The sequence below is a fragment of the Oryx dammah genome, unplaced genomic scaffold, assembly GCF_014754425.2.
Source record: "Oryx dammah isolate SB20612 unplaced genomic scaffold, SCBI_Odam_1.1 HiC_scaffold_3, whole genome shotgun sequence".
Classification (NCBI taxonomy): Eukaryota; Metazoa; Chordata; class Mammalia; order Artiodactyla; family Bovidae; genus Oryx; species Oryx dammah.
This window is the reverse complement of record NW_024070187.1, coordinates 98470013-98482181: the sequence shown is the minus strand read 5'-3', so window position 1 is coordinate 98482181 and position 12169 is coordinate 98470013. Positions and strand designations below refer to the sequence as shown.

The 12169-nt window shown below is 37.9% G+C and overlaps 1 protein-coding gene across 2 annotated transcripts in view; it reads left to right on the top strand.

The window, feature by feature from the left end:
• Positions 1-12169, top strand: part of WDFY3 (WD repeat and FYVE domain containing 3) — a 250563-nt gene that overhangs the window by 123969 nt on the left and 114425 nt on the right. For both annotated transcript variants that reach the window (XM_040237260.1, XM_040237261.1), the window contains exons 16-20: positions 3802-4016; positions 6264-6376; positions 8806-9037; positions 10375-10475; positions 10630-10848. In XM_040237260.1, the coding sequence (XP_040093194.1) occupies positions 3802-4016; positions 6264-6376; positions 8806-9037; positions 10375-10475; positions 10630-10848 (880 nt within the window). The remainder of the gene's footprint in view (positions 1-3801; positions 4017-6263; positions 6377-8805; positions 9038-10374; positions 10476-10629; positions 10849-12169) is intronic.

The following is a 12169-nucleotide window of genomic DNA, read 5'->3' as shown; positions in this document are numbered from 1 at the left end:
AAGAGTTGGACATGACTGAGCAACTTTCACTCAGTGACAAATGTTTTATTAGAGTACAGTTTATGTGTTAAAATGCTTGTCTGTAAAGCTTTTTAATTCTCCTTCATATTTGAATGAGATCCTTGCTGGGTACAGTAATCTGGGCTGTAGGTTTTTCTCTTTGATCACTTTAAGTCTGTCCTGCCATTCCCTTCTGGTCTGAAGAGTTTCTATTGAAAGATCAGCTGTTATCTTTATGGGAATCCCGTTGTGTATTATTTGTTGTTTTTCCCTTGCTGCTTTTAATATTTGTTCTTTGTGTTTGACCTTTGTTCATTTGATTAATATGTGTCTTGGGGTGTTTCACCTTGGGTTTATCCTGTTTGGGATTCTCTGAGTTTCTTGGACTTGTGTGACTATTTCCTTCCCCATTTTAGGGAAGTTTTCAACTATTATCTCCTCAAGTATTTTCTCATGGCCTTTCTTTTTGTCTTCTTCTGGGACTCCTATGATTCGAATGTTGGGGCGTTTCACATTGTCCCAGGGGTCCCTGAGTTTGTCCTCATGTCTTCTAATTCTTTTTTCTTTTTTCCTCTCTGATTCATTTATTTCTACCATTCTATCTTCTACCTCACTTATCGTATCTTCTGCCTCCATTATTCTACTGTTGGTTCCCTCCAGAGTGTTTTTTATCTCATTTATTGCATTATTCATTATTAATTGACTCTTTTTTATTTCTTCTAGGTCCTTGTTAAACATTTCTTTCATCTTCTCAATCCTCGTCTCCAGGCTGTTTATCTGTAACTCTATTTTTGTTTTCAAGATTTTGGATAATTTTTATTATCATTATATTCTAGATTCTTTTTCAGGTAGACTCCCTATCTCCTCCTCTTTTGTTTGGTTTGTTGGGCATTTATCATGTTCCTTTACTTGCTGAGTATTTTTCTGCCTTTTCATCTGGTTTAGATTGCTGTGTTTGGGGTAGCTTTTCTGTATTCTGGCAGTTTGTGGTTCGTCTTTATTGTGAAGGTTCCTCCCTGTGGGTGGGGTTGGACAAGTGGCTTGTCAAGGTTTCCTGGATTAGGGAAGCTTGCCTCGGTGTGCTGGTGGGTGGAGCTGGATTTCTTCTCTCTGGAGTGCAATGAAGTGTCCAGTAGTGAGTTTTGACATGTCTGTGGGTTTGTTGTGACTTTGGGCAGCCTATATATTGAAGCTCAGGGCTATGTTCCTGCATTGCTGGAGAATTTGCGTGGTATGTCTTGCTCTGGAACTTATTGGCTCTTGGGTGGTACTTGGTTTCAGTGTAGGTATGGAGGCTTTTGGATGATCTCTTATCAATTAATGTTCCTTGGAGTCAGGAGTTCTCTGGTGTTCTCAGGTTTGGGGCTTAAGCCTCCTGCTTCTGGTTTTCAGTCTTATTCTTACAGTAGCCTGAAGACTTCTCCATCCATACAGCACTGATAATAAAACTTCTAGGTTAATGGTGAAAAGATTCTCCACAGTGAGGGACACCCAGAGAGGTTCACAGAATTACATGGAGAAGAGAAGAGGGAGGAGGGAGATAGAGGCGACCAGGAGGAGAAGAGGGGGAATCAAAAGGGGAGAGAGCAAGCTAGCCAGTAAACAATTCCCTATAACAATCACAGAAAGTATAAGAAATATATATGAAGTTTGCTTTAAAAATAGGGCCTTTTTTTTGCAAGGTAATAATAGGTTATAAAAATGAAAATTAAAGGAGTAATAGAGGACTTAAAAAAAAGAAAAAAAATTTTTTTAATTAAAAAAAATGATAATAGTAAAAATCTATCTAGGAATTTCTCTGGAGCTGTTGTGGGCAGTGTGGGGTCAGTTCAGTTTCAGATAGTTACTTGTTCTAGCTTATACTTCTCAATATCTATAGGCAGGCTCTGTCCAATGTAGTCGGTGTTCACTACAGGGATTTTAACCTGTTGCACCTGTCACTTCCAAAGCGGTTCCCTCTGTTTATTTGGCTTCTTCTGTTTGCTGGTCTCTTCAGTGTCTTAATTTCCGCTCTGACACAAGGGGATGAAGGTGGCGTCTAGTTTAGGCTCGCTTGTTCAGTTGTGCTGTGGGGAGGAACACTGCGAACACATATCACTGGCGTGTGTGGGGAGTGCTTGCAGTGTCTCGGCCGCACTTGGGTCTGCCCCTGCTCACAGCGTGTGTGCTTTCCCAGTCTAGACTGCTCAGGCTTCAGGTTGCTCTGCAGGGAGCAGGCCCAGGGTTGCACTTCCCAGGTCTAAGCCGCTCAGGTTCAAGTTCTTCGGTACTCCACAAAGGTGCAGACTGGGTTGGGCCTGCGTTTTGTGCTGTTCCCCGGTCCCAACCGCTTTGTTTCCAGGCATGCCCTCTCCTGTGTGCCCCAGTGTGCCGTGTGTGTGTCTTCTGGGGAGCTGATCTCTGGCTGCGACCCTCCCGGCGGATGTCAACCGTCCAGAATCTCAGGAAGTCTTTGGTTAGAAACTGGAAGCCTGTTCGCAGTTTGGTAGGGGATGCCCTCTCTGGGGCCAAGTTTGCCCCTTTCTGGCTCTGGCTGGCGCCTGCCTGCCCCCTGCCTCTGGCGGGGGATGGGCCCCCGGTCTGTAGGCCGCTTGCTCTTCCCTGGTATTCACTCAGTCCTGTTCTGTGAGCAGGCTGGCAGTGCCTTAAGTTAGGGCTCGCGAGAGTTCTCTCTCTCTCTCTCTTTCTTTTTTTTTTTTCTTTCTTTCTCTCTCTCTGGCTATCCCCCAGTTTAGGTTGCTATCTCACGTTAGCTACCTCAGATTGCCCTCAGGGCAGTCAGGCCCGCTCCTCTCCGTTCAGCCCCCGCTTACTGGTGGTGGATGCAAACATCTGGGGTACTTCTCTGCTGGGAGTTGCCTTTAGGCATGTAATATGTGGGTTTTATTTATTTATTTTTCCTCCTGGTTATGTTGCCCTCCGAGATTGGAAAACTTTCCCCAGACCTGCAGGTGAGAGAGTGTCCTGGTGTTTGGAAACTTCTCTATTAAGACTCCCTTCCAGGGACAGATCTCCGTCCCTAACTCTATTGTCTCTTTTTATCTTTTATCTTTTGTCCTACCTCCTTTCGAAGACAATGGGCTGCTTTTCTGGGTGCCTGATGTCCTCTGCCAGCGTTCAGAAGTTGTTTTGTGGAGTTTGCTCAGCGTTCAAATGTTCTTTCAATGATTTTGTGGGGGGAAAAGTGGTCTCCCCGTACTATTCCTCCAACATCTTTGGACCGCCCATTTGTTAAAATGCAAGACGCTTACTTTTAGTGCTAAAATAATTCTGCTTCTCCTTGTAAATCCTGCTCAGCAGTGATAATTGTTAATAAGACAGGGAGAGAAATAACTGAAGATACCATTTTCAGGCTGTTGTTGTATTTTTAGTTGTAGCACTCGAGTTTGGGTGAACTAGAGTTTGGGTGACCAGTTTTGTTAAAATGCTGGATGGTCTCAGGCCTAAAGTGTCACGAATGTTAACTAGAGGCCTTTCATGTGATTATTTACCTACCATGAAAAAGACTTTAGACAGAAATACTGTTACTTACTTGTATATAGTCATGTAATATGATGGACTTGAAAGAGAATGTAGTCTAGCTGGATATGCTTCTAAGAAAATGAAGATTGGAAATATTTCCTTAGTCCTGTTCTGGGATTATTTTGTGCCTCTGTGCCAGCTACTTAATCATCTAAATGTAATTTGAAGCCTCTAGAGACACCCCATATTGAAAGGGGTGCTTCACCTTTTAAAGGGAGAGAACTATTACCTATCTTATGAAGAGTGCCCTGGTGTCATGGATTTCTTTGTTAACTCCAGCATGCCTTGGACCTTCAACTTGCTGTGGCCAATATTTTACAATCCCTGGTGCACACGGAAAGAAACCAGCAGGTCATGTGTGAAGCTGGTCTCCATGCACGGCTGCTGCAGCGGTGCAGTGCTGCTCTGGCTGACGAGGACCACTCGCTGCACCCGCCCCTCCAGCGCATGTTCGAGCGATTAGCCTCTCAAGCGCTGGAACCCATGGTGCTCAGGTCAGTGCGTTCTCCTCTTCACATTCAGTTAAGCTGCCATGAGTGATGCTCGTTTGCAGAGTCTTTGTAGTTAAGCGTTCTTGCTTTATAAACATATATTCAGTTACCTGTGGGCAAAACCAGAACACCACCAAAATGGGCAAAATGCTCAAAATATAGAAACAGATAAGTCTAGTTATTAGTAAAAGAGATGTGTTTGTTGTTGGTTGTTTCTCCTCCTAGAATCCAGCAAACTCACCTTGCTTTAAAAACGAAGTCATGTTATATTTATATGACTTGCATTTACTTGATAGTTATGAACACTTTATGAACTCTTTTAAGAAGCACTTTTTAAATTTTAAAATCATTACAGATTCAGAGGAAGTTGTGAAGAGAGGTTCTGTGGTCCATCCTCCCGTTTCCCCCAGTGGTGATGTATTATGTAACTACAATTCAGCATCAAAACCAAGAAACTGACATTGGTACTATGTATCTATGTACACTGTAGTTCCCTGCCATTTATCACTTGGGTCAGATTGATGTAATCATCACACAATTAGGGCTTCACGTGTGGCAGTGGTAAAGCATCTTCCTGCCAACACAGGGGGCATGGGTTTGATCCCTGGTTGGGAAATCCCCTGGAAGAGGAAATGGCAACCTGCTCCAGTATTCCTGCCTGAAATCCCTTGGACAGAGGAGCCTGGTGGGCTACAGTCCATGGAGTTGCAGAGTTAGACACAACTCAGTGACTAAACAACAACAGTCACACAATTAAGATGTCACAAGGATCTCCCCAGTGCTACGCCTATATTATCATATTCACTTCCTTAACCCCTGCCATCTCTAACCCCTGGAAACCACTAATCTGTTCTTCAGCTTCATAATTTTGTCACCTTGAAAACGTTACGTAAATTAAATCATACAGTTTATGACCTTTTGTGATAAGCTTTTTCTGCTTATTACAGTGCCTTTGAGATGCATCTAAATTTTTGTATATCAAGAGTTTCTTTCTGTTGCTGAGTTGTGTTCCATGGTATGAATGTACCTTGCATAATTTAGCCATTCAAGACATAGGTATATTTGAATAACTTTTTTAATATAAAAAAGTTCTTTTCATCTGTGTTTTACAGGTAAAACAACATTTTTTAAAAAAAGACTTTCCTTTAAGTTACTTAACCAAACATATTTAATGTGTAAATCAACTTGTCTCACCTTAAAAAAATACACTGATATATCTTATCACTTTTGGAATATTAGTTGCTCTCTTTATAAAATAATTTTTTTCTGCTGTTAAAGTACCCCTTTTTCATAAACTTTTAAAACTTTCTTAAAAATGGTTGGACTCTGTTTGTAATTAATATTTTTTAACTGACTCCAAGCTAATGGTGGATTAAGAAAAACCTTTGTAGTTAATATTTGTTAAACAGTATTGTACCAGGCAGTGTGGTAGTCCTTATTACACTAACTAATGTGTACAGTTCATTATTACACTAATTACACTAATGAGACGGTCTCTGCTTACTTTGACCATCACATTATGAATGTATGCAGAGACCTAAAGTTTTGAAAGCAGCATGGAGATTTCCCCTGATCCTTTTTGGTGATCTGCTACTTTAAAAGTAGAGAGAGTGAATGAGTGAGTGAGACTATCTCATACCTAATACTTGTATTTACTAAATGACTTATATTGCCTATTTAGATAAACAGAGTAAGCAATGGAAACCAACCATTTCGACAGGCTTGGTTTTCACAGTGAATGAATTATCAGAAGAGAAGGCTGCATGGTGGTACAAGCACCTAGCTGTCAATAAGCCATAAGTTACAAGCTAATTATATTGCGCTCTCTCTGTGAAAAACTGACAAAGGGTACCTGACTTCTAAATGTTTGGGTATATTGCTGTAGGGACTTGAAAATTCAAAAAAGTCTTTTTTATTTTATTTTTTTTCCTTTTACATGATGCCGTAAATGACTAGGTATAAAGGGATTCTATTTGTATAATCCTGTAACATTTCACTATATTTGTACCCATCACATTCCAGCAGAACATGCTCTTCAGTTTTCACTTTCTAAGTTGTCACAATATTTTATGCTCTTTTCAATGGTTTGTGATTAAAACATAAAATTAACATTGTGTATTATAAAACTGTTTGGATTGCTTTAGCATTTTTGGTTTCTTATAATTCGTTAAATCACTTTTTTGTTTGCTTAGCTTATGAATTATATAATGTTCTCAGTCAAGGAATAACTTTGCTTTGTCTCTTCTTTAGGGAGTTTTTGCGTTTGGCAAGTCCATTAAATTGTGGTGCCTGGGACAAAAAACTGCTAAAACAATATAGGGTCCACAAACCAAGTTCACTGAGTTTTGAGCCAGAGATGAGAAGTAAGTTGACTTTTGAAATTCCCTTTCCTGGGTTTATCTTATAAATGAAAATCCTGTAGAGGATGAATATTATTTCAAGAGAAGTTCGACTATGGAATAAAAGGGTTTGTTGGGTTTTGTTCATTGTTATTTAAATAGAAAAGCATAAATCTCATTGATTGACTGGAGAAGCAGTTGATAGGGATGGCCAGAGAAGCACTGATGTAAGCAACATCCAGAGATGAGTACTATGTAAAGAATAACCCTTGGTTTGGAAGAGGGAATGCCTCTTTCTCAGAGGATCCATAATTTCTCTCTGCCTTTCTCAATTAACTTTTGCTCCCTGGGCCAGAGTGGTTGGTTGGACTATTAAAAGACTGGGGCTTTGCAAGACAATTGGTGCGGGAGGACATGGAGAACAAGAAATTTTAAATGCTAATAAAAATAGTTGAGGAGTTACACCAAGGAGAATAGGATAGATAGAGGAAGAAGCTAGTTCGAGGCTGGGAGAAGAGGAACAGATCACTGGGAGGGGGAAGAGTGGCTTGGCTGAAAAGCAAATGTAGTGAGAGGATAAGAATGGGAGCACTGGAAGAAGGAGATAGGATAATAGCAATCAAAATTGGAGTAGTGAGACAAGCAAAGAAGAGGACTGTGCCCAAATTTTGGCTCTGGAGTGAAGCAGAGGCGAAGCTCATTGGAGGAAAGGTGATCATAGAAGTGGGGTATTAGGTTGACATCCCGCAGTACACTGGCAAGAGTTAGTACAGGGAAGAAGGGGGAGTGAAATGCCAACCGTAGTAGATGGGGGACTTCCCTGGTAGTCCAGTTGTTAAGACTTCACTTTCCAGAGCTGGAGGTGCAGGTTCAATCCCTGATGTGGGAGCCAAGATTCCTCATATCTCATGGACAAAAAACCAGAACGTAAACAACAGAAACAGTATTGTAACAAATTCAGTAAAGACTTAAAAAAAATTTTTTTAATAAAAATATACTTAAAAAAAAATAACTGACAGTTTCACAGAGAGGGCTGTGTTAGGATTGCTAATGAGGAGACTCCAAGTAATAGAAGTTCTTTATAGAAGGATAATGGAAGGGTGTGTTAGCAGAATGTAGGAGCTGCCTACCTGTCCATCATGGACCATGGAAAAGCACCAGATTCCATCCACACACAAGCTCTGGGGAGAGTGTTCTCACTAGAGAGTTCAGTTGCCCTGGGTTTCCTCCCAGCATTAATTCTGTAATTTGTTGGGTTTTAATATTACAGTTTATTTTGTCTGATTATTAGCCATAGGTAAGGCTTCTGTGTTGATGAATTGAAGTGACCATTACTAGTGAAGCAGGAAAGAATAAAACTTAGAAGAGTAGAATGCCCTTTTTTTCCCTCTTTTTCTTTTTTTAAATTAGAATGCCCATTCTTAAAGGATGTAGTTCAGCCCTTTTTGCAGGTGAGAATCAAAGAGACTGAACAGCCTTTAATCATTATTTCAACCTTAATATTTCCTGTGGTTTATCAGTGATGAGCAAATACTGTGTTCTGGAAACCTGAAGATCTTTTGTGTTCGAACACAGTTTTATTGGAAGACGAGGGTATTTCAGTTTTTCTTATCAATTAATATACATCCCCTGCATGTTTATATATTTTTTGTTGTTTTTGTACTTTACATAATTGCTTAGAACTGAAAAATATAGTTCCTTTCTCTAAGAGAATACTGAAGGATATTTATGGTTGCCTGAATGGTTAGCACCTTTAAGAGGAAAACAGGTAAATTCATAGGCTTCATCTTGAGAGAGAATATTTTCTCCATGACATTTGTGATGTATTCCTAAAAGAATAGAACAGCTTGTATAAAATTTATTTTTTTGTTCTTTAAATGGTTTACCATTCGCATTCATATAGGGATTTTTCAATTCAAGTATTTTTGTGATCACATGTTTAATAGTTAGAAGAATCAAAAATGGGGAGAAAATGGGAGGAGCAAGTTTCTGCTATTAATGTCTGATTTTTTTTTTAATAAGAAAAATGAACTGTTTCCTTTATAATGCTTCTCAAAGATAAATATTAAATAACTTGGTGGAATAAAAGTATAATCTGGTTTCTATGAACATCATTAATTGTAGCTTATAATTAAATTTTATTGTACCAGTGGCTTAGATAGTGATCATTGGTGATTTTTATTCTTTTTCTATCTGATTTATACTTGTACTCTGTAGTTTCCAGCATTTCTGCAGTGTTTTTATTGCTTTAGTAATAAATAACAAAGTAAAAAATGATGATATTTAAGTTTTAAAATGAACATAAATGAAATTAAAACTTAGACTTTAGAAGTAAAATTATTGTGTAGATTGAAACTGAAAGAGTAGTATTTAAAAATTAATCAGTCTTGTTAAAGTCATTGTTTTAGAAATCTACATGGTATTCTTCCCAAGAGATTTTCTTTGGCTTACAGGTAGTATGGTCACATCCATGGAAGGTCTGGGTTCGGATAATGTTTTCAGCTTACATGAAGATAACCATTACCGGATAAGCAAGAGTCTAGTGAAATCTGCAGAAGGAAGCACTGTACCCCTGACCAGAGTGAAGTGTCTGGTCTCCATGACAACCCCACATGACATCAGACTTCACGGGTCATCAGTTACTCCAGCTTTTGTTGAATTTGACACATCCCTTGAAGGATTTGGGTAAGAAATCTGCAAGGTAGCCAAACCTTATATTATTTTATGCCTCAGTCTTGCCTTTGACAAATAGACCTTTGGTTTTAAATTTACTCAAGTACAATACAGTATATGCTATATATTTTCAAATGATTGAGTTCTTGAGTATGTTATTTTAAAGTTTTTAGATTTAATTATGTTTAATTATTATGCTAAATAAGTTCGTATGGTATGGGAATCAGCAGTCTAAGGTCCACAGTCCAAATCTGTATTTGAAAATTCTTTTTTTATAAATTATGTTTCATTTTAACAGCCACATTCATTTATATATATATATATATTATTTATAATATTTTCATGCTGGAGGACAAAATTGTGATAGAGACTATCTGGTCTGCAAAGCATAAAATATTGATGTTCAGGCCTGCTCAAGAAAATGTTTATCAACACCTAATTTAGTACAATAAAGTTACAGATAACATACAAATTAAAATTATTTTTAAAGATCTTTGGCTAGGTTTTGTCATCATTTTTTTCCCTCAAATGACCTAACTTACTAGCTTACACATTATACATATTCAGTTACTATCACATTAAATGAATAAATACTTGTAAGTGGCAGAAAAAAAACTATAGTAGTGGAGGTAACAATAAAGAGTCTGGGAGGGGTTCCTTGGTGGCCTAGTCGTTAAGATTCTGGTTTTCACTACGCTGGCAGGTTCATTTCCTGGTTGGGGAACTGATAATCCTGCAAGTTGCGAGGCCAAAAAGAAAAAAAAAAATAGAGACACTCCTCTGCTTATAGGTTCTAGAATAAAATATATTAATCATTTTTAAAAAAGAAATCTATAGCAAATCTAGAAGAGTATATTTATAAAGTCACTTAGCCTCAAAATCGATATAAATGCTAAAAGATCTATATCTGTGCTAGTTTTTTGTGGGATTCTTATACATAAATTGTATTTTAAGAACATTGTTGTGGATTATTATCAGACAGTGAATTAAAACACATTTGGGACTGGGTGAAACTAATCAGAACAGTGTTAGGAGAGTGACTCACTAGGAAGGGCCACAAGGAACTTTCTCTAAAAATATGATGATGAAATTGTTCCAATATCTTGAATAGGGTTATACATTGGTGCATTTTAGCATGTGCAAATTATAATATGATTTTTTTAAGTGTCTTTGGATATTCTCATAATTAAAAGAAGGAAAGGACTTTGTTAGGCATCCAGACTTATTCCATAATCTCTTATCTCTGATTACCCTTAAATAATGGTAGTTTATTTCACTGTAGTAAGTACATAGCAATAAGAGAAGAAAACAGTTGCCCTCTAAAATGTACTTTATCTTTTACTTAATAGTTGCCTCTTCCTGCCCAGTCTGGCTCCTCATAATGCCCCTACAAACAATGCTGTCACAACAGGTCTTATCGATGGGGCCGTGGTCAGCGGCATTGGTTCCGGTAAGTATTACTTCCTCTGCTTATGAGATTCTTTTTTTTTTTTTTCAGTAGACTATATATTATCTAGAGATTTTGCTCTTTCTGGCACCTTTTACAAATACAAATATGAGTTAACACAAACTCTCTCATTGTTATTTTTCTATTTTCACTTTAGGCGAACGATTCTTCCCTCCTCCATCTGGCTTAAGCTACTCCAGCTGGTTTTGCATTGAACATTTTAGTTCTCCTCCCAGTAACCACCCAGTCAGACTCCTTACTGTTGTTCGCCGAGCAAATTCTTCTGAGCACCATTATGTATGCCTTGCCATAGTTCTCTCTGCAAAAGATCGGTCTCTGATTGTCTCCACCAAAGAGGAACTACTCCAAAATTATGGTCAGTATCTGTCTTTTTCTTTTTGATTCCTGGCAATTATTAAAAGTACCAAACTTCATTTTAATATTCAGTTTTGAGGTCCAGTGGTAATTCTTCTCTCATTTAAATTATTATAGAATAGAATAACTTATATGATAGCTTGAAGATTGTTTACTGGTGAAATTTCAGGGCACTTTCACTTTCAAAAGAGACTTAGATAGAAAACAGTGGAGAAAGGTCCTAAAATAAGGATTCATCTCTGCTCGCCAAGAAATCACAGCTTTTGCTAGGAAAGCAGGATGCTTGTTTAATACATTTTAGTAAGGATTTTCATTGGCTGTGAATTCTGCTTGACTAATGAATATTCATTGAGCACCTGCCTACCATATGTGCCACTCTGTGCTAGACACAATAACATTTTAACTACTTTATTCACTGCTAACCTTCAAGGCTTAATACTGACCATTTAATAATCCTAATTCTCTTAATTCCCTCTAACATGCCATACCATTACATTGCTGACTGCAAACTCAAGGCATTCATAAAGATCTTCCAAAAGATACAAATAAAATAATATCGAAATATCAATTCACTGAATTTTCTTTGTTCTGAATGTAAGCATTTGTATATAAACATACCTCTTTTTTATCATCTAATTTTGTCTTTTAACTAATTAAAATAATAGCATATATCGCTTCACCTGTAGTCACTATTCACTTATTAATTGAATATGAATATTAACTCATCAGTTAGATAGTAAGGCTTCTTGTCTTAGGATTCTTAACCACAATCAGCACAGAGTTAGGCATCAATACAGGAATTGCTTTAAAATCCTTTATTTGCCCATTTTGTGGCATTTGATTCTGTTTCTATTTTCTTCCTAATTAAGACTACCTCCAGTCTTGAGATACCTACTCCCTCTGTTCTTTCGCTATGTCTCTGACCTCTCTCGCAGTTTCCTTCAACAGCTTTCTCTTCCATCTTCCTCCTAAAATTCATATTCTTCAAGCTTTTATGTTTAGTCTTTGTACTCAACCAGCTTTTCATGAGAAAACATCAATTTTCTGTTAGCATTATGCCTTTGTAACTTCAGGGACATTATGAAGTTAAAATTATTTAATTTGTCTGTATTCCAGGCTTTGTCCTCATCTGTTCACTGTGCACTAGACATCTTAATGTGAATAAAAGTCAACAGAAATATTTGTTCTTAAAATCTGCATTTCCTTCTGTTTTCCTGTCTTGCCGAATAACAGCCTCATTAGCAGTTATCCTGTCTTTTGTTGTTCATTCGCTGGTTGTATCAGACTCTTTGTGACCCCATGGACTGCAGCACATCAGGCTT